This window comes from Calliopsis andreniformis, chromosome 4 (genome assembly GCF_051401765.1).
Source record: "Calliopsis andreniformis isolate RMS-2024a chromosome 4, iyCalAndr_principal, whole genome shotgun sequence".
NCBI classification, from domain to species: domain Eukaryota; kingdom Metazoa; phylum Arthropoda; class Insecta; order Hymenoptera; family Andrenidae; genus Calliopsis; species Calliopsis andreniformis.
This window is the reverse complement of record NC_135065.1, coordinates 6,548,141-6,574,755: the sequence shown is the minus strand read 5'-3', so window position 1 is coordinate 6,574,755 and position 26,615 is coordinate 6,548,141. Positions and strand designations below refer to the sequence as shown.

Below are 26,615 nucleotides of genomic sequence, written 5' to 3'. Positions count from 1 at the left end.
TTAGAAGGTACTAATCATAATATAAATGAAAAATAAAATTGTTTCTTTATTACGTTTGTAATAAGATTTTATTATATAAATTTCGTAAATACAAAATATCTGTATATAATTATATTTATGTCCTATTTAGCATAGTTATCATCTATTATAGAATACTATCAGTTTACAAATTTCCACGTTTAGCTTGCTCCATTTCAATAGCTTCAAATAGTGCTTGGAAATTTCCTGCTCCAAATCCCTATAACATAAACAGAATTAAATGTTTAATGCCCACACTCTGTAGAATCTAATGAATTTTATGTTAAGTGTTATAATACTCACATTGTGATTGTGCCTTTGAATAACTTCTATAAAGAGTGTTGGTCGATCTTGCATATTTTTAGTAAATATTTGTAAAAGATAACCATTTTCATCATAGTCAATTAAGATTCTTAATTTCTAAAAGTACAGAGTGCAAAAAGTAAGTCTAATGAATTCCTATTAAATTTATTTTACATATGATCTATTAATTCTCTAACCTGAAGTGTATTAAGATCTTCCATGATTTTCACACCATTGGCTTTCAAACGATTTCTTAACATATCATAATAAGAGTCTGGTACATGTAAAAATTCTACACCTCTAGCATGCAGATTTTGTATCTACAAAATAAGGAAAACGCATAGTATCAGAAGTTTAAATTTAAAGGGAGAATCTTAAGCATATACTTAACTTACTGCTGTTATTATGTCATCAGTGTTAAGTGCAATATGCTGTACACCTGCTCCTCCATAGTATTCTACATACTCCTGTATTTGGGAACGTTTTTTGCCAGGAGCAGGTTCATTTATAGGTAATTTGACTGTTTCTTCCCAGTTAGTCATAACAATAGAACGCAAACTGGAAAATTCTGTATGTAGTTGTGTATCATCAACTGACCAGAACCTATGAAACTGCAGGTATTGTTCGTACCTACAATGAAACAAACTCTGTATAAAGACAGTTTTGCTTTAATTTATAAACGCCAAATATCAAGATTATAATTTTACGTACCATCTTGCAACAGGCTCCATTTGTTTGTTAGGTTGATTACCAACAATATGATCCACAAAATTTAATCCAACCTTTGGCCTGAACAAATTATTTATTTATTAGAAATGTGATGATACATTTTTTAAAACAGTGTCTCATTATAAATAGCTTACAAATTTTTTACAAATTTATCCACTGGTAACTTTTGAAATCCTGGCAAGAAAAATCCTTTATACTTTGATCTGTCTATGAGCGTATGATGTGTATCTCCATACTAATAAGTAACACAATATTTATTAATATACTATAAATGTTTATTTGTTTATTTTTTTTTTCTTTTTTTTCTTTTGCATAACATGCTTACAGTTTTCAAAGTAGCATATCTTACAACGCCGTATTCGTCCCTTTCTTCCCATATACCCTTCGTTATTTCGGCTCCTCTTTCTTTCGCAATCTATCAAATTATAATTATTATAATTACTATATTTACGTTCATTAAAGATTTTTCAACATACTTTTACAATGATGTCAATATCCTCAACATTAAAGGCAATATCGTGAACGCCGTCTCCATGTCGCGAAAGATGACTTGCCATGACTTTATTATCAGGCTCATAGGCTGATTCAAATACAAAAATAATCTGTAAACAGAAAATACATATTATTCCTAAAAACTATGCAAAATATTATATTAATAATTGGCACTCAACTTATTATAAGTTTTACTACAGGTGTATTCTAATTGTAAGACAAAATTCGAGATTGAACTATTGTTCATATTTATTAATATTTATTTTACATACCTGATTTTGTTTAACTACATGAGATGCCACATGCCTTGAACCAGTTTCCAAACCTCGATAAGCCAAAGGTTCAAAACCCATTCTAGTGCAATAATAACTGGCAGCCTATACATAATATTAGTTCAAAGTATTGTATAATACACTAAGAAAATACTTTTTTGTACAAAATTAAATAAATACTGTAATAATAAGTATATTCAGTCATTTTATAAACACTAAACATATTATTAGAAACAGTATATTATTTTCTTCACCTGTTTCGCATTTCCAACCCAAAATGTTACATGGTCAAAATTCAAGAATTTGCCTCCCAGGGGCTATAAATTTCAAAATTCTGTTTAGCAACAGGTCAATTATTTAATTATTCTTACTATAATAATTTTATTTACCTTTGGACCTTTGTCCGTGTATGTAGTCTAAAACAGTTATAAAAAGTTAAAGGAAGAAATAATTACAAATAAATGTTACTATTGCAGGATTAGAAATAAAAGAAATATTACAGCAATAAGTGTTATTCAACAAAAATTACCATTCTTAGTCGTCGATACAACTGGAAACTTGAGTATTGCTTCTCTTAATGTTTTGTTTTTAATAAGCTTAAGCAGAGGTGTGCCCTGCTTAAATATACGCGCGTAGAATCGACGATTGGTATCCCCTTCGCCGATTGGTTGATTATGGAGGCTTGTTTGTCACATTCTTTTAGAATCGTGAAACATACCATATCACCCAGTTTAATTTTATTACCTGTAGCAGGAAAGTTTTTTCAATCAACTACAGGTACACGATCGCTTGGTATTTTCCTATCGGAAGCTCGTCTCTGAAATGATCACGTTTAAAATCACTTTTTTAATAGAGTTCATCAGCCTATGTATTAAAAGTATTTGTATTATTCTTATATTTGTTGTCAATCTGTTTGCGTTCCTTATTTTCAATAATATTACAAATTGCCAGTAATTATTTCTGTTTATTAGCAAAATTGATAGACATCAGTTAAAAAATTATTTTAATTATTAAATATGTAGAATGTTAACGATTGATTACCAATGTAAAACGAAGTAACATTGGTATTATTTATGTGTTGATAGTAGTTCCAAGAATTAGTCAACTACTTTTACAAAAAGGATATTCATAGGCAGAGTTTGCTATGAAACTATATGCAAACTTTGTTGTAAATGCATTTACGTTGTTTTAGCTTGATATTTCGATAAATATTCAGTCTTCTGTATTCATTTTTTTAGATATGTAAAGCTGATGACAAAATATTGTAGTTGGAAAACATTTTCCTACAGTAAAATGTCCTCTCGCCTTTATTTTTCATAATTTTGCATTTACATTAATTATGAGTGTGCAAATGAAGTATCTAGAATGATCGAGTTTTGTTAAATGTAACAATTATACGTTTAAGCTACAATAAAAAAGTTTTCATTTTAAAAAATAGAATAAAAGTTGGACCTTTTTAGATCATTTTGGTCCATCAATACATTTTTAATCGAGAAAGAGAAATTAGAAATCTGTTTTCTATGAAAAGAAGATTTTATTTGGCGGAACCGGAAGTCAAATACTTTGGTATTCACATGTACATAAAAGAATTCTCGCATATATTTTAAAAATAACTCTAAAAAGTATGTATCTCTTGCCGATATTAAATATTGAAAATATTTCTCGAGAACGTATTTGATAATCATTGCTAGTATTCAAATGTTCTGTTCCAATAAAATTTTCCATCCGTGGAGGCTCGCCGTTCAAAATGACGAAACGTGATTGGATATGCGTCAGAATTTAGATTCTTGTTTTAAAAGCAGGTTCTATTCCATGCAATACAAACATATTAACAAACTGGCAAAACCAGGAGGCTCGCCCCGATTCATTTCCATCGACACCGAGGTCAGTAAAAAAAATCTCTATTACATTCTCAAGAAATGGTAAACATGTTATTATAATATCTACATTCAACTATTAGATCATTTAGTAAAACTCATTCGACAATTAGAGTAATAAATAAAAGATGTTTAATCAATGATTAGGATTGTTTTTCTCTTAAAAAAGGGAAATTAGCGAAAAAATCATATGGACTCAACAAAATTAAAGACATGTAATATTCAGTTCTTTATTTCAAATTTTGGAGAAAATGGAAAATTAGATTGAATTGACATAAAAATAATGTAACAAAATAACAATTACCACTGGTTTAGTATTTCTAATTAATAGTAATGCATTAACAAATTGATTTATTATTTCTGTGCATATTTCTCTTATAAATATTTGATGATTATATGACTAGTTCAGATTAATTTTAATTGGTCAGAATATTTTAATTTATTTGTATAATTAATCGTGCTACAGAAATTATTTGTTTATTGTTGTCAAAAAATAACTCAGAATATTTATAGTTGACAATGTGTGTACATTTGACTAGATTAATTTGCTGAAAATACATTGGAAAAGATAAGCATCATAATTTAGATAATATATAATGTTACTAATGTTAACTATAAGTAAACAACAAAGAATATGTAAAATGCTTAATAATAATAAATTGTTAATAAGTGTTTAATACAATTAATATAATAAGTATAACATAAACATATTGTATTTCATATAGAGAAGTTTTTACAAGTATATTTTAGAATACAGGAATAAAGTATAAAGAGAAAGATATAATTACATTGAAAGAAGATGTAAAAAATTGAAATAAAATATGTGATATGTACTATTGAATAGTAATTAGTTGGCACTAATGACTTACTACAAGTGAGATTTTATAATTAATTTGTTGATAATTTAATAATATCTGTAGTATCTAAAACACTCTTTTAATATACTGACATAGACACTAGTTTGCAACATCTTTTCATAAACAGAATTTTATCTATCCACACTAACAAATTAAAAAATTGAACCTTGTTGTTTATGCATTGTGTAAATAAATTATGGAATATTTCTTACGTATATTTATGTACAAAAGAACTAATTATACTTTTAATACATACAATATAAATTCATTTATACAACACTGAATTATTAAGTAATCAAATAATAAACAGTATTAGTTATTTTAAACCTACTTGTAATAAAAATCTTTATTTCTAGTAACATGATTTATAAATACACAAATAAATTATTTAGCATTAATTTATCACTTAATTTGGACATAGCACTAGAATACTAGAATTTTTTGTCTTCTATCTATTAAAAGCTTAGATATGAAAAAGCATCTTTCACATCATGCCACACTATTACAGTTTTAAGTAACTCTATACGACTTTAAAACCATACATAATAAATCATTCTTTAAATATAAAATATAATTTTATTAAATTCAATCTTATCATAAGAATTATGGCATGTATCTATGTTTAATGAGGTAAAACAAAGTTTTTAATTTCAATTATTGAAGTTACCTTAAAACAATTATTTTGAATAAAATATTTAATATTTCTTATTAAAATACATTATTTATTACGCTCAAAAAAATAGCAATACCTTGGTACCAACTTTATTATGTATGGTTAATACACACATGAGTGATATAAAAGTGTTTTGATTACAGCCAATTCTTAAACTAATTATACTTGGTACAGTGTGAATTTGATTACAAAAATACACGTAGAAAATTCGGTAATTCTTCTATCGACAGTGTCATGCTCTTTTATTGTAAAAGTAGCCTTAGTTGATTAAATTAATGGAATGCTTGATCGCTCTTAGAATTTTGGAAAGATATGAAACTTTGAACTCATTGTTTCTTACATAGGATGTGGACGTTTTAAATAAATATAATAATACTTGTATACACATAAAAATGTATACATAATATTTATACTTGATATCTATACTTGATCAAAATGTCATTGTCATAGTTAAGTGAGTTTAACTACTACTATATGCTAACTACAAATTGAAAGGATTTCATTCTCATTTTTAATGCCCTTGTATTATTGAATAACAAGGTAAAGAGAATGTCCCTAATCAGTATTATCAAAACATTGGATGTATTTACCTACTGCTATATGTAAAAAAACATATATACAGAATGTCATTTAATATTAATTTGGTGTGCCATGAAATATTATAAACATAATGTTTTGAGTGAAACAATTCAATCGCGAACAACATCCTAGTGGAAGCATTTGTGGATAATTGCAATTTATAATAATACAATTCCATGATCTCTTTCTAGTCTACGTTTTGCTTTAAGAGATACTATTCCCATTAAATCTGCAGGAGTTGGAAGTCCTCCAGAGGTATTTGGTGCCACTGCTTGCTGATAAAATACCTCTACGTTTCCACACTGGTTACCATAAACAACGGTATCCTCCGTTCTAGTTAATTAATAAAACATACTCATCTTTTTTACCATAGTTTGAAATATTATTATAAATACTATTTGTTAAAGTTAAAATTTTGCTTGAAGAAAAATTTGTCTATAAGTATTACTTTAACTGAGCAAGAAAAGATAAAAATCAAATCTACCAGAACGCATTAAAGCTGACATGAGCCAATTCAACTAATTCAGAAACGTTTTCAAGTATCTAAAAAATTACCTGACAATGATGTCCGTGAGATTGCTAGCATGTGTAAATCTATCATGAAGGCTTGAAACTATATCCAATTCAGTAACACCCCATAATCCAGAGCGGTTTATTGTATCCCATTGTGGATCAATGCTTAAAATACTGTATAATTCCTTGTTCTCGTTTGATGGCAGAGGTTCTAGACATTGTTGTAGCCTTGTTTCAAGTTTTCCTAATGTAGTTACACAAGTCTGCCACTGTAATATGTGTCAGCTGGTAAATTTATGGGATGTAGAATATATACAATTTTGAAACATTAAATATACTTACAAGGGAATGTATAAGATCAGGGTTATTAGCAGTTCCATTTTCCATTAGCAGTACTAATACCATATTTTGATGTCCACAGAGAAATAACTCTGTCTTCTCAAGAGAAACTTCATCTTTAGATGTAGTAACCCAATCTTCTTCAAGTTCATCCTCACCGTCACTACCCATTTCTTTATTAGCTGCTTCTAATTTTTGCTTGATCATTTGATTTGTTGCTGTCGAGAATCCTGATAAATCGCGAAATTCACTCGGCGTAGTTTCTCTACTACAAAAACCACTGGTTCTTTCATCAGCCAGTAAACTAAGTTTAGACATAAGAGGTGTTAATTGTAAACCATCTAATTTCTTCTTCTGAAGAAAGTCATATGTATTACCACACTCCGATGCTGATTTTCTCCTGTCATCATTATCTGTGACATTAAGTGGCTTTAAAGGAAGACTCATCGATCGCCGATAAGTTTCTTGTTTCGTTTTACTATCCAACTTTAAGTCGCGGGAATTATTTGGTTTCTCTATATTATCTTTACTCGTAGTATCACAGTTATTTTTTGCGTTCTTAGCATTACAACTGTTAGTCAAACTTGCTAAGAAATTGTTACGATTTATTGTGTTACTGCTATCATCCTGGAGTTCTTCATAATGGGTAGATATATATTGATCGTACAATGATTTAGATACTGGCAACCCATCGCATCGAAATACAGGGTAGCAAGGATCAGTAATGGTTTGAAATTGTTTTTTATGCGCAGGTTTCTTCTGAGGAGAAGACTCGGGAGATATTCTGTCTTTTAACTGCGGTAGACCTAATCCATACGTTCTAACTGATATTCGGTTAGAATAAAAATTTGTAGATGAATCTAAATCGTGCATACTTAGGCTCTTTCTATTAGACTCTTTTCTTTTGTCTAATTTCTTATTCGGTAAAACGTTCTTCAATTTATTCAGGCGTTTACATCTAAGTGCTTCCTTAACGACGTCTGGAATATCATCTACATTTGTTTTTATTTCTTTCTTTTTCTCCTCTGCTTCAACATTGGCTTCTTCATCTGCATTACATATGAGCATGGCGTTACCATGCAAAACTCTGTTTATATCTTTTAAAGGTGTAGAGCAAACACTAGGAGTTAAAGGATTTGCACACTTAGGACGGTCTGTTTTAGTTTCCTGTTTACGCTTAACTGGTGAACTGTAAGCTGTAAGTGGAACGGAGGGTACATAATGGCTGTTGTCATTGTATTGTGAAGAGTCTAATTCTCCTTCTTCAGGTACAGTAAAAATACGAGAAGTATCACGTTTCATTGCAGATAAAGGTGGTTCCTTATTATTCTTGGACATGTTCTAAAAATATAATTATCATTAGCTATGAAATCATTATTGTTCATCTTTAAAGTTTGTCTCCTTCTTACCTTTCTTTGTAATGTTTTTTTTGTAACACTGTCTAAATAAGAACTGTAATACCGTTCACTCTTTGCTTCTTGCATAAGTTTTGCAAATTGTTTTTGTTCTATATACACTCTTAGTAATTGCACTCCAACAGGTAAATGAAATTCTGTTGGTATTCTCTCTGCAGGAGCCTAAGAAAAGAACGTTTATTATTATTCCTGATTAATGTTAAACAAAATATTCGTTAATATACCTTTATTCTGTATGGATCTGTTATAACAATTTGTTTTGTCAGATTTGCACTTAACTGAGTAGCAACTACCCTGAAATATTAAAATATAAACATAAGATGCAGAATGTTTTAGATATGAAAAAGTACAGAATAATACATATACATTTATTTAAAATAACATACTTGTTATTATAGAAGAGTGCACCACCCAAAATACCATTAGTTTCTTGACAATATTGTAAAACTTGAATTGCTTCTAAAAATATGTTACTAGCACTCTAAAAACAATATATATATATATGTATATAAGCTATGTAGGTACATAGTTAAATATGATAAGAACAAAATACAATTAATTGAATAAATTATGTACATCATTTAAATAAAATAGTATACCTTCGGAAGTTTGATGATAGGAATGTTGGAAAAAAGATTGGCACTGTATTGAAGTATCGGTAAATATGTTTCAAACATTTGATATAGCTTCTCTGTAAATTTATTTCTATCATTGTTAAATGATTCCAAAATCTTATTTAGATCACAATGAAAAAATTTTAGCAAAGATTCCAATGTATTTGCACGTCTTTCTAAAATCCAGTCATGAATATTCCTATCAGTTCCCACTGCCTACAAAACAATAAACAAATATGTGCATTAAATGTTAATTCCTACTATGTATGACGCATTAAGCAATAAGAAAAAATTTATAATTCATTCATTAAGTGTATGCTGATAACTGTTATAGCTTTAGTAGATAACTACTACTATAAAATGGTAGTGTTGAATCTTCTTTCCTACGTATCTTCTCTACATATGTAATATTAAAATTTATAGCTTTTTAAATTAATTATACAGGTTGTTTACAAACTCAGAGATTGTTGGGCAATGTTAAGAAAAAAGAAAGTAACAGTAATTCACTTACAAGAATATACTGTCCAAATTTTTTTAAAACAAACTTTCCTCCTTGTAATGCAATTGATTTTGGAGCAGAAAACGAAGTTGTGAGGAATTGATTAACAGCCATTAATTGACCTGCTAGAGCTAGCCTTTGGGTAAGAGATACCCATGCTGGATGGAAATACATAACTGCTTCTGCAGGATCGTCATCTTCTTTACAACACCTTGCAGTGTCGTAAACAAATACTATCATCATCTCTCTAAAAATAAAAACAAACATTGAAATTGTTTTAATTTAATGCTATTCAAACATATTAACTCTACCAGTAGCGTTAAAAAATAACTTGAAAATATTGCATATAACTAAGTATTAGATATTAATTCTTAAAAGTAAAAGTTAATTTTTTTTTAAAGTAAATTAGCTTACCCTGAAGTAGTCGGTAAAAGTATTCTATGCACTTTTGTGATAATATATCAACTTTCATTTTTACAAAATTACAGACATAATACTAATGCCTATTATTTGCTTTAATTCTGATACACGAATGATTCTATGAGTAAACAATTGTGAACAGAGTATTACTGATTAGCTACAGCACTAACCGATAACAAATTGAATGAGATAAGATTAGAGTTTAGAATACGTGCTTTCAAAGAATCTTGTACTGGGTTGTGTTTATTAAGATACAATAATATTCAGAAAGGTCAATAAGTTTTTCAATAATTAAACTAGTGACTAGATGATATAAGCAATGCAAATTCTAGATACATTTAACAAAGTAATTTTTCTTATTTTTTTTTAATATAATAGTAGCACAAAAATTCTACTTTATCATTAAATTTTCAATCAACTTTGTCAAAATAATATTTTATTCATACTCATGAGTTGCATACAATAGTCCAAATTTATGGAAATAGTCTTAAGATTGTGAATGTAATTATCAAAAAAATATCCAATATCATAACATAAATAATCTGCACATATAGCATATAAATAAGGGGAATCGCTAACAAACAATGAACATAGATTATTTACTACAGAGAGTATATGTATTAGTCCAAACAATACAGAAAGAAAAGATTTAAATACATACTTTTATTTACATAAATATTATGCTATAAAAAAATAAAGCAATGAAATGTAGTCATGAGTGAATGTAAAAAAAAATTAATTACAGTGCACGCATATACACACACACATCATACTATAAATAATCCTCTAAAAATGATAAAACAAAATTATATCGTTCCGAAGCTAATATGCTTCAAAAGAATTCATAATTCGTGAATGGATTACAATAAATGGCACTGTGAAAGAGGAAGGTGGGATGTATCGAAATTATTTCGTTAACATTCACTAAACTCACACCAACTTAAAATCTGCATTCTCTTTAACAAAAATTAAGGATCTGAAAAGGGACATGCCGTCGAGAAAGAGGACCGGTGAATCAAAGTATAACAGTGAGTCAGTATGCAGCGTGGCATAGTAAACAAAGCATTATCACTGAATTAGAGATGCACTTTCTATGCTCCTATAATTAGATAAGGCTAGGCGTTACGCAATGTCTTCGTACTTCGCCATGGTGGATTGTTTATACGTCGATCTGCCAAGGCTGAAACTTCAATATTCTTGTCGTTTTTTGGTAACTTCGACTCCTCTCCTCTTTCTTCTCCTTTTTTCCCGCACTGCTGCGACAGCCCAAAACGCCGGCAAGTTTTATCCTCTCGTCTTTAATCGTCGTTCACGTTGATACGGAGCGTCGCGAAAAATGCACTTCGATGGAAATGCACTTTCCAGTTATGTAATGCAAAATCCAAGCCATAATAATCTTGATTTGCAATCACGCTAGACAGAGCCGCTCCTTTACCGCCATGCTGATATCGATCTTCTTCGTGCAGAGGCTGCGATACTCCTGTTTATTTCTTAATCGGTAAATGCGATTGATAACCGCGATATTCGAATTTTCTGAAATGGATATACATAAGACACGGTTTCTTCTTTAGTCAATTCTGAAAGTAATATAGTTATTAAAATATTTCGTAAATATAGTGTTTTCTTATTGTTAGGCATACAGATTACTATCTAATTTATAGCGAAAGATATTTAAAAGCAAGTCATTTCAGTGCTGGTAGCTCAGCTTAAAGTAATTCATTACAAAACAAAATAATCTTTACCATAATACAATTTATTATGTATTGTGAGAGCATAGTAAAATTAATTACTCGTTGTTATACACTGGTTTTATTAAATGCAACCAGAGTTGTGAAAAACGTTCAATTATTATATTAAAAGGATTTAAAAGACTTGGTAAAAATATGGACAGTAGCTGTTCTTGAACACTAATAATTGAAAAATCGATTAGTTATTAATTTATGGACAATTTGAGGTTATAAAATCACTGTGGGAACGATACACATCATTGTGCAATGATAAAAGTCCATGGAAATTGCTTGTTTATTGCAAAAACAGCATTTAAAAAATTGTACTAGAAAGGTTATTTTCTAAATTTAATTCTAAAGCGCCGACGCTAGAGGCGCCACTAAAACCTTTTGTTACCTACAATTTTTTGAGGATATTACTGGTAGCGCCATCTAGCGGTGGCTCTTAAGAATTAAAAGTTTAATTCGCGATTCCAAGTTCTCTCACAAGATATCGCACGTACCTAAGAATTTCGATGTTATTCTTAGTTGATAATGTGTCAGTTATCAGTTGATCAGCACAGAGGACAATTTGAAAAGCTCGATTCCTTTCACTTTTTGGCAAGTTGTAGAACATTTGACAACGAACACCTAAAGTACTCAAAAGTGGATTAAATTGTGAAGAAGACTAAACAGCAAGGTGAATTGTTTTTTTATTTTTATTGTTTGTGATAGGAGAAAATGATCGATTTATTTCGATTGATTATTAAGAGGTAACAGCGAAGTGTACATAAATCACAATCTAAATCATTTCTTAACCGGTTCAATAAATGTGAAGTTTTAATGCATTTTTATGTTAAGTTGAATAATTTTTAAAGCTAAATAATTTTCATGGAGAATTACTAAGATCTGAATTAAAATAAAAATTATTAAAATTTTGTTGATGTGAATACATTGGTTTATATGTGTGCTTAGGCTAGTTGCATGAAGTATAGATCTATTATTGTGTGTTATTTGTATTTAGGTGTTGTGTCACGTGACAATACGTATATTCGTCATTTTAATTTGTAATAATTCAAATCGTACACTTGTATCGGACGTGATGATATTTGTTTTTAACTTTCCTTTAAAATTATATAGAAGAATCAATCTACTGTCACGGTATGCATAAATGGTACGAATAAAACAATGTAGGATTTAGGTATCGTTTAAGTTTCTTTCATTTTTCTTTGCTATTCGAAAACAGTTCGATTGAATTCGGTTGACCTTATGTTTTCAAAATTATTGATTCGATTTCGCGCAACGCAACAGCTGTCGTGTAACTGATAAAATACATAATAATACGTTGTTACATTGTAAAACTAAAAAATATTATTTTTTATATTTATATACAGTAATTTTCTTGTGTATAATGTGTGTGTAAATCATACATATGCGCTTGAAAATTGATTTTATATGATGAATCATTTGATTGATTATATACTAATTCTAAATTATTAAAATGTAATTAAATGTCAAATTTATATACATTACAGAAAACTGTATTATATACTTTTTAATATCGTTTAAATCGAGTAAAATAATGTGAATGAAATGAATATCTATTATTATCCATTATTAAATGAAAGTGTTATGATTATTGAAAACAATTAATCATTTTTCAGCTCGAATGGGTAATCCTGCCAGTAAACACACTTACAGTAATCAGAACTATCTCAGTCAGGTATATATTATTCAAAATTGTTATAACCTCTACAGTTTGAATAATGTTGTAAATGAAATAAATAAATCATATACTGCTGTGCATTAATTACTGTTTTTCATGAATGTGTTGCTCCATGTTTTTTATTCATAGTGTAGTATTGGTGATTTAATTGCTGGAAGTTGTGTTGGTTCAACGCATCCTATACGTAATGAATCCAGATCATGGTTTCATGCCTCTAACAGAAGGTAATTTTATTTCATTTACAAATTCTTTATATTTGTTACATACAGGTGTATAATATATATTTGATTTTTTAGTTGGAGTGAAAATAAATTTTGCGAACAGCTGAACACCTCAAAAACAATATGGCCAATATCACGTTCTCAAGCAATGTTTCTCCCAGAATTTCAAATCAGGCAAGTCTCTCTAAACACTGGTTTCACATTTTTAAATGTGGTAGCTAAAGGAGCGTATGGGACTGTATATAAAATCAAGAAACAAGATACAGGAGAATGTTTTGCCTTAAAAGTAATTAACAAGGCAAAGGTGGTTGCAGAGAATGGTGTAGCGCAAGCTAAACGAGAGGTATGTGTATCAAATACATTCACTTAATTTCTAAAAAATCTCATCTTGAAATATTCACATTAGGTGGCTATACAAAGCATGGTTGGTCACTATCCATTCATATTAGATTGTTCTTACAAATGGCAAGGAAGAAAGACATTGTATATCTGTAAGTTGTTATATTGCTACAAATTATTTCTAGATATTTGTTATAATATTTATCTATTTTAGTAACTGATTATATGGATGGTGGAGAATTATTTTCGCTAGTTGAAGAATATGGTTGCTTGCCAGAAAATGTAGTGAGAATATATGTAGCAGAAGTTGCTTTAGCTATTGGTAACTATATTTTCCTTTTAATGATCTAACTATGCAATTCAATTTGTAATGTTTTATTAATATTCTGCTACAGATTTTCTACATAATGCTGGCATAGTGCATAGAGATATAAAAGCAACAAATATTCTATTAGATCGGGAAGGTCATGCTGTAATTATTGACTTTGGCCTAGCAAAATGGTTGAGCCATGCAGAGAGAACAAATACACTTTGTGGGACACCAGAATATATGGGTAAATATCTAAATATTTAGAATACAGTCAAAGAAGATGTGGAAACTTATTTCTATTTTATTTTTTTTCTTTTAATCATAGCTCCAGAAATATTTAAAAGACAATCCTATGGACAGGAGGTAGATTGGTGGTCACTAGGAGTTCTGACTTGCTTCATGCTTACAAATCAGGTATGTGCCACATATTTTTTCATATTAAGATATTTCAAACTGCTATACTATGAGATGATTCAAATTTGTTTAAATACGAGTTACTAAACGTACATGTAATCCGAAATTATATACGAAGTGTTTAACTCTAAATATAATAATAATAATAATTAATTTAATCAGTTTATTATAATTACAAGTATAATATATCAATTTTGATTAAAATATTTGCGAACACTGGTATAAGTATTCTAAAGCAACTTTGGTGCAACTGACTCCGTGGCGCAACGGTAGCGCGTCTGACTCCAGATCAGAAGGTTGCGTGTTCAAATCACGTCGGGGTCAATTGGATTTTTTTTACATATTTTGGCAGCTGTAATGTAAAGTGAATAATATTCATAACTTAATAATAATAATAATCTTTTCCTATATAATTATTATTGGTAACTTTTATTCTATATAAAACAATAATTCGATTTGCATTTTCTTATTTTCATCCTATTATTTTCTTTTTAATACTTTCTAGTTACTATTACTAAACATTGCAATGTAAATTTTACAAAAAGGCACAAACATTTTTGAGGACTTAAAAAATGCATGCGAAGTTTATAGTATTTCATAAGTAATTTCTTATTTGAATGATTAATTACTCTGCTTTAGTTTTAAAAATTTTGATTAATATTTACCAAGTCAAAGTGGTATGAATATTATAGATTGTTGATAAAAAAATTACCGCCCCCGGGTGGGCTCGAACCACCAACCTTTCGGTTAACAGCCGAACGCGCTAGCCGTTTGCGCCACGGAGGCAGTTGACTGTCGGTTTTCTTATAGTCGTTTATGACTGTTCAACTTTTTCAATTGAAGAAAACGTTATTATTACTTCATTTTTGTGTTTGGTATTAAATGATATTAATATTTCATGTAAATACTATTCGTATGGTCTTTTAACATTTATAGTGACATATAAAATCTTAATTAGAATTAGTGGAATCATTGCAAGTATTACTTGCAAAATCATTTGACAGTATGTAATGTTTAGCTAATAAGATAATGTGAATGGTAATAATTGCTATTACAATTTTCGCTGGTTATAATTTAATGTACATTCATTTAATTTCTTTGAAGTAGAAACGCCGTGGATAAATTGTGTCACGTACTCCATTTAATGCTGAGAAAACATTATACGGAACAAGCTATTTCACAATCAATTATCGTAGTTCATGTATTGCCCCATGACCTGTGAGCAAATCATTTTGAAATGATTTCTTTAATATCTCAAAAGTGTAATAACTATACAAAGCAGAATGTAGTCTAGATATTACTAAACTCTGAGCAGTGTCCTACCAGTTTTTCATAGATGCACTAACATCCAAGACGCTTCACAAAATTACGAATTTATTCAGCAGAGAGAACAGCAATGTATGAACTTAAACGAAAGAAAGATACCTTTCTTTCCAAGCGTTTGAAAAAAGGTCAATGGTTCAGCATAAAAAAGGTCTTCGAACGCGATGATTTTCTCGCGCGATTTACGGCGCATTTCGTCGACCGATCTTGCGTAAAAGCATTCAGGCACACGAATTGAAGAAACCGACTCCATATCTCGTTCCTTGCAAAATCCTTCGCGCCTTGACATTTCGCCGGGCCCGCTCACCTCTCGCGCCTTGTCCCCTGTCTACAAAGGCCCGAGGATCGCTGTTGTAGGCTTCTCATTCGCCCTTTGATGAATCGACGTACATATGGCTAGAGTGCATCACGGAGAAATGTCGTCGTGCCCCTACTGAAAAGATTATCCGCGAGGCGTGACGACCAATCACGCGAATCCGCGGCTCTTGTGCAAGTGCATTCTCACGTGGACACGACGATTTGTCGTCTTGTTATGATGAAGTTCCTCGAGGGAACTGTAAAAGGATACAGGAATTTTACTCCTTTGCTACTAGAATAGGCTACTCAACAGATTTTGAGTACCGCGATGACTAGGTTGCGATAATCTCGAGTGATTATCTGTTGGAGTTCTTACCATGTACTCGTTTTTATAAATTTCCTGTGATTACTGAATAAAAACTGTTTTATTATATTTTAATTGCTCTTGATGGTTCTTGGTTACGAGTAGGTAATTAGGTGTTCAAAAGTCAGCAGGCGATTTCGGGAATACCTAATTCCTTCGCTAAGTGTTGGGGGACAATTAAGTGGGGAATAGTGTGTTTCAGTGGTTAACTGAATATCAATTTTACTCAGGCGTAGGAGATTTGTGTTTGATACGATGTTAGTGATCAAATGTGAGACTTCTAAGGATAAATTGTCTTTTAAGGGAAATTGATCGATCGTTGTAATAACTCTAAGCAAGTCTTGGCACATGAACGTTGCCTATCGACTTATTTGTTAGCATAATGCTAGAGTATTCTTGTTTTCAAGACGGTAGACGTGATTAAAATCACGAACATAATCGATGCTATCTCGGGAACTGGAATATGCATGGAATGGACTCAAACATCATGTTGTTTGTCTTGTTATTAGTCGTACCCATAATCAGCTGAAAGCGTAGGGACCGACTGTTTGATCAGCTTGAGCGGACGATTCCATAGTCGTGTCATGATTATTTTAATAGCATTGACTATGGAGAGTATAATCGTTTATTTTTTTATAACAGAGTTCGAGTGTAGTACGAGAAAATTATATTGTTTTTGTCGCAAAATAGTTTCTTGTTGAAGGGGTGGGAATTTAATGTTTTATGAAAGTGTTAGCATGACGTTATTGAACAGAGTTGGACAGTATTCCACAATAATTTCATTTGAAATAATTATTGAAGTAGTTGTTGCTGTATACCAGAAATAAATTGTACTATAGTTTGATTACTGTATCTACTATGAGAAGATGCATTTTCTGTGTTTTTTTTCAGCAGATTACGAATACCATCGCATCTATAATATAATATGCACAATTTTTGTAGATTTTCTAGAAGTTCAAATTTCTTCATCTCCGTCAAATTTGAAATAATTTCTAATTTCCTGTCTAAATAAAATTTTCTCCAACACAGTTCTCAGTCATCAAGGAAACGTTGGTTGTGGTACGAGTAAACACGGACGGTCCATTGATAGTAATAATAATAATTATTATTATAACGATGATAGCAATAATACAAATAATAATATTAATAATAATAGCGGTACTGGTACTAAATCGTAATAATAATATTAATAATAATAATGACACGTATCTCTAAAAAAAAAAAAAAAGACAGAGTCGAGCTACACACTAGTTTATTGGGATGAGGTTGTGGTTGTGGTCGTGTGTGGTTTTGAAGAAAAAAAAAAAAAGAGAAGAAGAGACTGGGAAATTTAGGGATATGAGGATACTAATCGGGGGCGCAGCTTCGTCCCCGCGGACAAATTGCAGTGTCCACTGGGACGAATGAGGATGGTCCTTGGTAGTGGCCAAGCAGCATCCTGAACAGGGGTGGCCACGTGTCCCTGATGGGAACCTCTTTTCAAAATTCTTCGCTCGGACGAGCACGAGAACCATCTTCTCTCGCGCGAGCGTTGGTCACTGTCTCGTCGTCGTCGCTTCAGGATCTTCGTTCGACGTCTAAGTCTCTGTCCCTCACAGCCAGGTTGCACGTGGTCATCCCGCCCCGAGTCTCTGAACTCTCGGAATCGTAGCGCGCCGGGGAAGTTTTTCGAACCCTGCCACATTCGATCGAACCAATCTCTCTCTCCCATTCACACCGATGCTTTCACTCCGTTTCCTCTCTCTCCCTCTCTGTCTTTCTCCCGCTCCCGTTCACGCTTCCTGACGCACACGCGACGCTCCCTCGCGCCTCTGAACCTGATCGGGGGGAAGAACTTGCGCGCATCATCGGTCGCTCTCTCGTTGATGTTGCTGCTTCTGGGGCTACCGTTGCTCGTCTTCCCTCACTTCCCGCTGCGACCGTTATTTCGTCGGATGGTTCAACGCCTGCAGCTCCTGGGGCTTGGGTAGTAACTCAGGCTTGGACTCTCCAGCTGCAGGCTTCGACTCCTTCTCCTCCTCGGAGGAGAGGTCCTCCTCGCTGCTCTTGTTCTCCTTCTTTTCGGCGGACTTCTCCTCCGCAGACTCCTCGGAGCGCTCCTTCGCTTCCTTCGCTTCCTTCATTTCCTTCGCGGGTTCCTGCTTCGCGGGCTCCTCTTTCTTCTCTTCCTTCAGCTCGGGCTTCGCCTGAGCCTCGGCCTCCGAGGCCTCGCGCTTGCCCTGGCTCGGCTCCTCAGATTTCGCTGGCTGCTCGTTTGATCCCTCAGCGGCGACTACCTCAGCGTTCTTCACTTCTTTGTCTGATTTACCAGCAATTTCGACCTTCTCCTCGCTCTTGGACGACTCTTCAGAACTCGATTTCTCGCCAGCTGGCTCGATCTTCTCGCTCTTTCCGGTTGGTTTCAGTTCCTCAGCCTTGGCTGGCTGCTCAGGTTGGCTCTTCTCAGCTTCCGCGGGAGCAGCAGGGGCCTGTTCAGCTGGCTGCTCGGCTGCCTTCTTGAGTTCGGGGGCTGCTTCCTCGGCGTCACGGGTCACACGGTCGGGCTTCTCCTCAGCTTTCTTTTCCTGTTCTTCCTGAGGCTTCTCGGCCTTCTTCTCTTCAGCAGCTGGCAATGCCTTCTCTTCTGAAGATTCGGCGGATGGGGCGGATTCGTCCTCTTTCCTCAAGCTGGGCTTAACTTCCTCAGATTTGATCTCTTCCTTAGGCTCTTCCTTGACCTCTGCGCTCTTTTCTGCAGAGTTGATCGGCTCGGAGATCTTGCCTTCGGGGATAGATTTCTGAAATGCCAAAGGATCGGTTAAGGAATACTGTTCTTTGATTTTTTATATTGTTGATGTTGAGTCAAAACATAGACGATGAATAAGTTTGCAATGACATGTTTATTGTTAGTGTATTTCAAACAACAGGTACAATTTTTGTCATGAGATGTATATAGTGTGTTTGGTGATCAAGTCCTATCAGCTTACAAAATTTCAGAGCTACTGAACAAGTGAAAGTGACTTGACGCAGTAATGTGCAAGACCTCGGTAGCCGAGCGTACAATTAACAGTAATGGTGTTCTATTGTCTATGTTCTTGACCTCAATGTTAGACATCTCTATACAATTAGAAGAACATTCTCAGTGGAAGGTTTATCATACTGCTCTGGGATTCTCATTAGCAAATTTACGAGTAGTCCAAGCTCAGAACTCTACTTAGAAATTCCAAATTCCCACTGTTCGCGGTAATCAACTAAGCTATCCTCGTGTAATGTGTCTTAGCTCCTAAAAAATAATACTTTCGTCACGATACTCACAGCTTGCTCCAATGGGGCCTCAGCAGGGTCCAGTGGTTTGTTCTCCTGTGGTGCAGGCTGCACCGTCTCGCGATTCTCAGAGGCCTCCTGTTTCAGGTTCTCCTCCTCCTTCTTTTCTTCCTTCTGCTCTTGCTTCTGTTCTTGAGCAGGCAGCTGCTGAGACTCCTGAGCCTGTGGTTGTGGCTCAGCCGCCTTCTCCTTCATCTCTTCTTTCTTCTCCTCAGCATTCAGCTGGGGCTCTTCCTTCTTCTCCTCAGCCTTCTCAGGCAATTGGTGCGCCACGAGCAGGGGTAGTTCGTTCTTCGCGCTCGGTTTCTCGGCCTCAATCGATTTGGGTTCGGCAGGCGCAGGTTCTACAGACTCCTGGCTCGGTGATGGAACGACCAACGCCTCGGGATCAACCGCCTTCGTGGAGATCGGCGCTTTCCCCAATGGCACCACTTGCAGTGGGTCCTGGACCTCTGCGAGGGGCATAGCCAGCGCGGCCTTCAGGCCCACCAGGCACATCATCGCTGCCACAATCAGCTTCATCTTGGTATCTGCACAATCAAAGAGACTATTAGCGAATCTTCAACGACCACCTCGAGTCCACCTAATTTTTCATCTTCTATCGTTATAGAGTTAAAGTAGACTGTATCATCTTGAAACGAAGTTGTGTCGCTTTATACGAAGAAGCTAATCTTCTAACGAAGGAAATGAAGAATGAAGACAATTGGAGTTTAAAACAGTTTGCAGTAGGTTTCGGTGGAAGAATCGACAGGAATCGAGTGAGAGGAAACGACCCACCAGGGGACGGTTTCCTCGCAATCTTCTAGTTAGGAGAGCGGACGTGAGGGCTCTCTCGTACTTGGCATGAATGGAGAACGCGCGTGTATGAATGGACCGCGAGACGAAAAGCCACGAACGTCCAGCGGAGGGAGCGAGAGGGAGCGATCGAGGGAAGGGAGGGATGGATGGATGGATGGATGGATGGGCAAGGGGCTGCTAGAAGAACCGGCAGGAAGGAGAGGGACAGGTGACATTGAACCGAATGCATTGAATAAGGCAAGCGTTATGAAGCTAATGACAGGATGCGCGCCCCTCGCATGCGCTCGTTGTACGCGCGTACGCGAGACTTCTCTGCGCGTATCGCGTCTTTCTTCGTCGTTTCCATGCCCTCTCGCCTCTCTCCTCGCCGTTGCGCGCGAAAGACGAACGATTAATTGGACGCGCTCGCGTGTTCGTCACCGGATGCTGGAAACGTTTTCGAGATTTGCTGAGTTCGATGATGACTTCAAACGTTGACGATACTTGGGAGTGTTATTTTGTTGAGTAAAGTATTTGCTCGTTAGGAGCTCGTTAGAGTCTTTGCCTCTGTCCTCTTTTTTGGAATTTTGGAATAGAACGTCTTCTTTTGGTTTTTGATTTGTTTGATAGTGATTAATGGTGCTTGAATAGTTTGAGAAGTTAACTGATGCAAATTGGAGGAGATGGAGTCGGTTTTCAGATTCTTTTTATGAGATTTGTGGAAGTTGTTGATATTTATTATTATGCTAGCTGAGAATTTTTATTAGATACCTAATTTGGTATTTTAATTGGACATTGAGATAATGTTTACGTCAACAGTCGACAGAAAAAGTCAATTACGTTACTGAACCCGATTAGATAACCTTTTTTTCGATCTCTGAATGGAGATTCAATGGGCAACGTCGTAGAACGCTTCTGTCTGATTTCTACAAAATTTGCAATGCTAAGTGAGCTAATGATCAATGTTAGATCTTCGATTATATCAGGTATATAATCGACCTCCAACTTTTTTAGATATGAAAATGAAACTCCTCACGCACCACGCTTGTAGAGCTTCTCATGGAACGTCTTTAGAGGTCTTTCTCGTATTTTACCAAATAGAAACTACTATATCGCGCAAAAACGCCTACATCAAACATCCACGCGATCATCGTTGCGTGGTTTGTGAACGGAAAGCGAAACATGGGTGGAACTTCCGCGACATGTGCGAACGGAAGAATAGAGAATGGCCTGGCTTGCTCCAATCGGCCTATCGACAATCCTCATCACAATCCAGTTAAAAAGTCTAAAACGAACTTGCAACCACCCATACAAAAAACATTCACAAAAAAGAAGCAATCTCTGAGAACTATAGAATCATTTAAATCTCTCTTTAATCAAAACCTCTCGTTTCTAAGTGTGCTGGTGATTGACAGTGGTATAAGTTATTTATCTTTCGGTCGTATTAAATAGTACTTTTCTAAAATGCAACAAACTGCATCACAAAATTCGTGTGTTTCTAATTTTCCCAAAACACAAAATTTTATTTAAAAAAAAAAGTTACAAATAAATACATTTATTTAGGTATTTTATAGTTACAATTCAGCTTAATCAATTTCTATTAATATTTTACTTCAGCTATAAAACTTTAATTTTTCATATTTCTAAGAGCTCTGAAATATTCTCACTAAATTCTCAGACTAACTATAATATAATAAATCCTAAATTACATTTATCTTTATCTTCTCATTTTTGGAAAAGGTCTAAAACAAAATTGCCACGGCACATTAAAGCGCCAACCTCATGTCATCGCTACTTCATAGCTATTTAGAAAGAAATCCCCAGGGAACTCAATCGTTTCGATTCCTCGAGTTACATTACTTCCATTACTACCAGCACAATCGTACTATCACCTATCGTCGATGCTCATCGCGTTGTAAATCGATCCCGCTGCGCACATCGGTATCGTATGCCCACGCTGGAGGGCCATGGAGCCCGACACGAGTGGGCAGGCTCGAAACCAGAGACAATCGACTCGGTGTCTACTCGCGTAGCCGCGATTTGCACGTGGGACAGTGGCAAACTGTGCGAAATGCGACGCTGACGAAACGTCGTCTCGGTGCATGTTAGAACGACGGGGCCCGAGAGAAACGACGGCCCAGGGTCCCGTCGACTTCGAGCAGCACTGCTCGAACGACCTTCCGCTCGGAGGACCGAGTCGCGGGCAATCGAGCGAGTAATTTATACCAGAGAGGAAGCCGAAGAGGGAGAAAGGCTCGGTTCGCGAACGTTCCATCGCGAAAATCAGCAGACGTCGGGCCCCTTCAAGGGACTCGAACGATCGAGAGGAGCGGATCGTGCTCGGGCCTTATTTGTATATCGCGTCTGCCGAAAATTGCGCAAATGAAAAGAGGCGAGAAAACATGATTGCCTGTTATCGGGCGGGCACACCTTCTGGAGAACGCAACCGTGGTGGAATGCGCGCTGAGAAGGAGGAGGGCCCTGGGAGGGAAAAGCGAGGGATAAAGAGGGAAAAAGTTGGCGACACGGCGATTCAAGAGAGGAAGGAGGCAACGATCCAGTTTTTACGATGGACTAGCGACTGTGCGTTTGGTAATGCGATTGCAGCCGCTGCGGTTGGGCTCGAGGTTGCTCGGTACTTTGTCACGATCGCGAGTATTGGAACTGTAAATAGAGTTCGCGACGAGAAATCTACTTGTCGGGCTGACTTATGATTTTCTTCCAGCTGTGCAAATTAGGGTTAGATAGGAATCGGAATTAATTGACTGTGAAATTGTCATTAGGAGAGCTCTTAAAGTTTTGATTAATATTTCCTATTTTGTTGAGTAGCTTGTTGTTGTTGGTACAATGTTTACTAGAATTCTAGAGGTTTTTATTCAAATGTTAACATGTACTATTTATTTTAGAGTATTATTTGGATAATATTATTTGGATAAAAAAGAGAAAATACACTCTGATTTTAGCAGTTTTCTATATAAATGCTGCTGGGATACAAGTTCCCTTAATCCAATATAAAATTTGTAATTTTGTACCAAAAAAATGAAAGTCTGTAGAATCATAAACTTCACAATTAATTTTCAAATAATCTTTCTATTCTGGGATTAAACTTTTCCAATTAAAAATATTTCTTCATAAACCTAAGCATGAGTACTCAACATGGAATCTTTTTACGATTATCATCAACAGTACAAAACTCAAAGGTGAAGAATTCCTCACCACAAGAATTTTTTGTCAAAGGCCAGATCAAAGAACATACGCATAACGACTCGTCTAATCGATTCGAGCAGCGATCGTGTTGCAAGCGTACGTAATGGGCCGTAATGGAGTTAATTGCGAATTACTTTGCGAGTCAGCAGCGTGTTACCGTCGAGCTGGCCGACGATTCGATAATACTCGATCGGCGGCCAGGTGGAAAAGCCTCGTCGACGATATCTCGCGGTGGACGCGACCGAGGGACAAGTCAGTGGAGAGGAAATGCCTGTGAAAGATGATGGCCACCCATTACCTTATCAAGATCATCAGAGACGTAATAATGGCAGTCGACGCTTACAAAAGAAGTCGCGGCCCATCAAGTGGTTCACCGCTCCAACAATGCTTTCTGCTCTGCCTCTCTCTCTCTCTCTCTCTCTTTCTATCTCTTTCTCTCGCCTCTATTCGTCGCGCAGCGGGATCTATTATCAGCTCTATCCTTTTCGCGATTGTCGATGGTAATCTGCGTATATTGAATCAATTGGACGGAGAATGCGGCGCAGTTCACGCAAACACGACGGGGACGCTTTCAGAGACGATCTCGAGCCAACAGCATTCAGGCAATTATTCAGATAATTCTGTTATCCCATTGGCAGTAATTCGCTCTCTGCCTGCCGTCAACCCGAAGGCAGGCTTCTGAAAATCGCGGAACACTCGGCGTATGTCCCAGCAAAAAAATCGACAGGAAAATTGGAACGCCACGGTTCGGCGGTTTTGCTAGAAAATTGCAGAAAAGTTGGCAGTTTCTTGCACCGACTCGAGACTCGTTTCGCCTCTGCGTCCAATCGATTCGTTCGACGCGGCCAGGCGATAGATAGAACCCAGCGATTCTCGCTTCCGGCGAGTGATCGGTGGTCGAATTAGAGGATCCTCGGGTGGGTAGCTCGCGTGTCGCGACACCGACCGATCGCGATTACCATCTTAGGTCTAATTAGAGGAAAGACTCGCGACGAGGCGTCAGTTGGAACGGAAAAGAGCGGAGCTGCGCGAGGGGGGCAGGCGTGACGCAAACACGAGCTTGCTCGTTGAGAAACCTAATCGCGAATTGTGCCCCGACGATTATCCTGCTTCCCCCGCTTTAATCGCGACTTCCAAGCCCGCAATTCGCGGATTGCGACGTCTCCGTGCAATCCTCTCGCGAACATTAGAATCCGCGTTGTGAAAGCTCCCCAAACCCATCCGTCATTTCCCTGACAACCATCGACAATAATTTCTTCCTGAACTCCCGAGGATGTCTCGAGGACGATAAAAAGTTCCCGAGTCATAACGACGATTGGATTTCTCAGCGAGGATAGAGAATAGAGCATGTCAGACCCCCTGTCGCCGGGAGTCTCTCACCAAGAATCGTAATAGTCCCGTATGCATAGTTTGGTACTCACGTCTTTTTCTCTCCTCCCGTGTAATCGAACTGGTCGCCGACTGGATGCTCCCAGGCTCCTTGTACTCTGTCACCGATTAAAACTGGCCCCTGGCGTAAAACCGCGTCGGAACTGTCGTTACGTGCGTGTCCCGTTGGGGGTTGGAACTCTCGATGGAAACAGGCTAGACAGGCGAGAGTCGGAAGAAGTTGCACGAGTGTCCTCCGCTCTCTTGTTTCTCTTTTCGCGCGCGTGCGATTACGCTCGTTTGCGAGGGGGAACCCGTTCTTTCGCCGGTGATCGGGATGAAGGTTGGGTCGTGTGTCGAGATGGAATCGCCGGGGCCCCGCTTATATACCCATTTACCCACCAGCCTCGGCTCGGCCAGGATCGTATAGGGGGCCCCGACCCTCTTCACCCGTCATCGCCAGGGGCCCCTCTTCTGCTCTCTTCTCTCGTCTCTGTTCCTCCACCCTTCTGCTCTCTACCTCTGTCCTCCACCTGCCCTCCTCCTCCCCCGCCCCCACGACCGCCAGCCACGAAGCTTTTCCTTCTTCCTCCCCGAGTCGCGATACTCGGCCTGTCCAGCGTCGATTCCTCTCTAACACGGCCCACGCCGTGTGCGTCCACGGCCAGGAGCAAAACGAGCCGGGGGCAGTGAGATCCACCCCGAGATTTTCAAGTATCGATTCGGACCCGCAACCAGAGGACCAGTTCCGAATGGGAGCGAAGCTATTCGATAGGTCTCGCGGATGGTTCAGGTTCATAACGTGCCGACGAACTTTCTGGACCCTTGGACGACTCGGTTCATCCTCCTCTGGCTTGGTCTCGATGCTTCGAGGCTGGGACGGCGCGGATGTTTTGTCAGTGAATGGCGTCGAGATATGGGGAGACACGGGGAGATTTTTTTTTTGAAGTAGATGGGGTTGTTTTCGGCGGAGCTCGAGGGTCTGTGGAGCGATTTGGGCCGTTTGGGTGTGTTGTTTGAGATTCTGAGTGGAGGAGGGACTGTTGGCGGAAAGAGTTTTGTGAGACACGGTTGCACAGTGAAGACTCGCGGCTTTTTTCTGAGTATGGATTTTATTGAGAGTTTAGGGGTTGGTGAATGTTGGTTTCTTTTATGAGAATTGTTTGACTTGAGGCTCTGTTTTGATTTATTTAGGTGAACTTATTAATTATAACAGTAGAATCTGAAAAAGAAGTCTGAAAATTTGAAATTATTGAAGTAGGTACTTAAATTTTGAATTTCAATTGTGTGTAATCCATCTTTTGATTTCTCGTTCAGCGACAGGTAATACGTCAAAGTTCAAAGAGATCGAATCTTCAAAAAACTCGAATTTTCGAGTTATTAATTCAGCAATCTTGTTTGCAAACAATAATCCCACAATCCAAATCTTTTTACTTTCTTCATTTCTCAGGTTTTACATTCGAGATTCTCCACAAGATCGTCAAAAAATCCTGTTACGTCTATTAATTAATTGCTCGTTGACAGTTAACCTTTTCTTCGTTTCTGCAGTTACACCTGCAGAAGTACGATAATTTTCGTTTCCCTCGTTGACATTAGAGCCGTCGTGCCATGACGCATCTGCACATTTAGCCAGTTTGATTTTCGAATAGTACATTGAACA

At 36.1% G+C, this 26,615-nt stretch overlaps 4 protein-coding genes and 2 non-coding genes across 10 annotated transcripts in view; 2 read left to right on the top strand and 4 right to left on the bottom strand.

The window, feature by feature from the left end:
* Nucleotides 1–36: 36 nt before the first annotated feature.
* Hpd (4-hydroxyphenylpyruvate dioxygenase) lies at nucleotides 37–2,474 on the bottom strand. The gene is made up of 12 exons (XM_076377044.1): nucleotides 2,344–2,474; nucleotides 2,204–2,230; nucleotides 2,069–2,131; nucleotides 1,815–1,919; nucleotides 1,527–1,652; nucleotides 1,376–1,465; nucleotides 1,185–1,285; nucleotides 1,033–1,110; nucleotides 717–951; nucleotides 519–641; nucleotides 322–438; nucleotides 37–238 (listed from the first exon to the last, which is right to left on the bottom strand). The coding sequence occupies exons 1-12, from the start codon at nucleotides 2,344–2,346 to the stop codon at nucleotides 164–166; spliced, it is 1,143 nt and encodes a 380-aa protein (XP_076233159.1). The 5' UTR covers nucleotides 2,347–2,474; the 3' UTR covers nucleotides 37–163.
* On the bottom strand, nucleotides 2,448–11,048 carry Hps4 (Hermansky-Pudlak syndrome 4 protein). Of its 2 annotated transcripts, none has more exons than XM_076377042.1 (9): nucleotides 10,742–11,048; nucleotides 9,193–9,427; nucleotides 8,667–8,897; nucleotides 8,454–8,548; nucleotides 8,292–8,361; nucleotides 8,062–8,229; nucleotides 6,656–7,993; nucleotides 6,356–6,582; nucleotides 2,448–2,631 (listed from the first exon to the last, which is right to left on the bottom strand). In XM_076377042.1, exons 1-9 carry the CDS (start codon nucleotides 10,747–10,749, stop codon nucleotides 2,586–2,588), a joined length of 2,418 nt encoding a protein of 805 aa, XP_076233157.1. In that variant the 5' UTR covers nucleotides 10,750–11,048; the 3' UTR covers nucleotides 2,448–2,585. The 2 variants fall into 2 exon arrangements, with proteins under 2 accessions (XP_076233157.1, XP_076233156.1); XM_076377041.1 differs by lacking the exon at nucleotides 2,448–2,631 and adding an exon at nucleotides 5,156–6,133.
* An 844-nt stretch (nucleotides 11,049–11,892) lies between these two features.
* S6kl (ribosomal protein S6 kinase like) overlaps nucleotides 11,893–26,615 on the top strand; it is a 64,819-nt gene continuing 50,096 nt past the window's right edge. The window contains exons 1-8 of one of the 4 annotated variants that reach the window (XM_076376464.1): nucleotides 11,893–12,006; nucleotides 12,971–13,029; nucleotides 13,162–13,256; nucleotides 13,329–13,596; nucleotides 13,660–13,744; nucleotides 13,807–13,914; nucleotides 13,988–14,146; nucleotides 14,228–14,316. In XM_076376464.1, the coding sequence (XP_076232579.1) occupies nucleotides 12,976–13,029; nucleotides 13,162–13,256; nucleotides 13,329–13,596; nucleotides 13,660–13,744; nucleotides 13,807–13,914; nucleotides 13,988–14,146; nucleotides 14,228–14,316 (858 nt within the window). In that variant the 5' untranslated portion in view covers nucleotides 11,893–12,006; nucleotides 12,971–12,975. Of the gene's footprint in view, nucleotides 12,007–12,593; nucleotides 12,722–12,850; nucleotides 12,891–12,970; nucleotides 13,030–13,161; nucleotides 13,257–13,328; nucleotides 13,597–13,659; nucleotides 13,745–13,806; nucleotides 13,915–13,987; nucleotides 14,147–14,227; nucleotides 14,317–26,615 lie in introns of those variants that run through there. The other 3 variants (XM_076376465.1, XM_076376463.1, XM_076376466.1) reach the window with 3 other exon arrangements.
* On the top strand, nucleotides 14,569–14,640 carry Trnaw-cca (transfer RNA tryptophan (anticodon CCA)). Its single transcript has one exon. It is a non-coding gene; the product is annotated as a tRNA-Trp (tRNA).
* On the bottom strand, nucleotides 15,029–15,102 carry Trnan-guu (transfer RNA asparagine (anticodon GUU)). The gene has a single exon. It is a non-coding gene; the product is annotated as a tRNA-Asn (tRNA).
* Bnb (bangles and beads) lies at nucleotides 17,384–25,314 on the bottom strand. The gene is made up of 3 exons (XM_076376070.1): nucleotides 25,009–25,314; nucleotides 19,595–20,133; nucleotides 17,384–19,077 (listed from the first exon to the last, which is right to left on the bottom strand). The coding sequence occupies exons 2-3, from the start codon at nucleotides 20,123–20,125 to the stop codon at nucleotides 18,223–18,225; spliced, it is 1,386 nt and encodes a 461-aa protein (XP_076232185.1). The 5' UTR covers nucleotides 20,126–20,133; nucleotides 25,009–25,314; the 3' UTR covers nucleotides 17,384–18,222.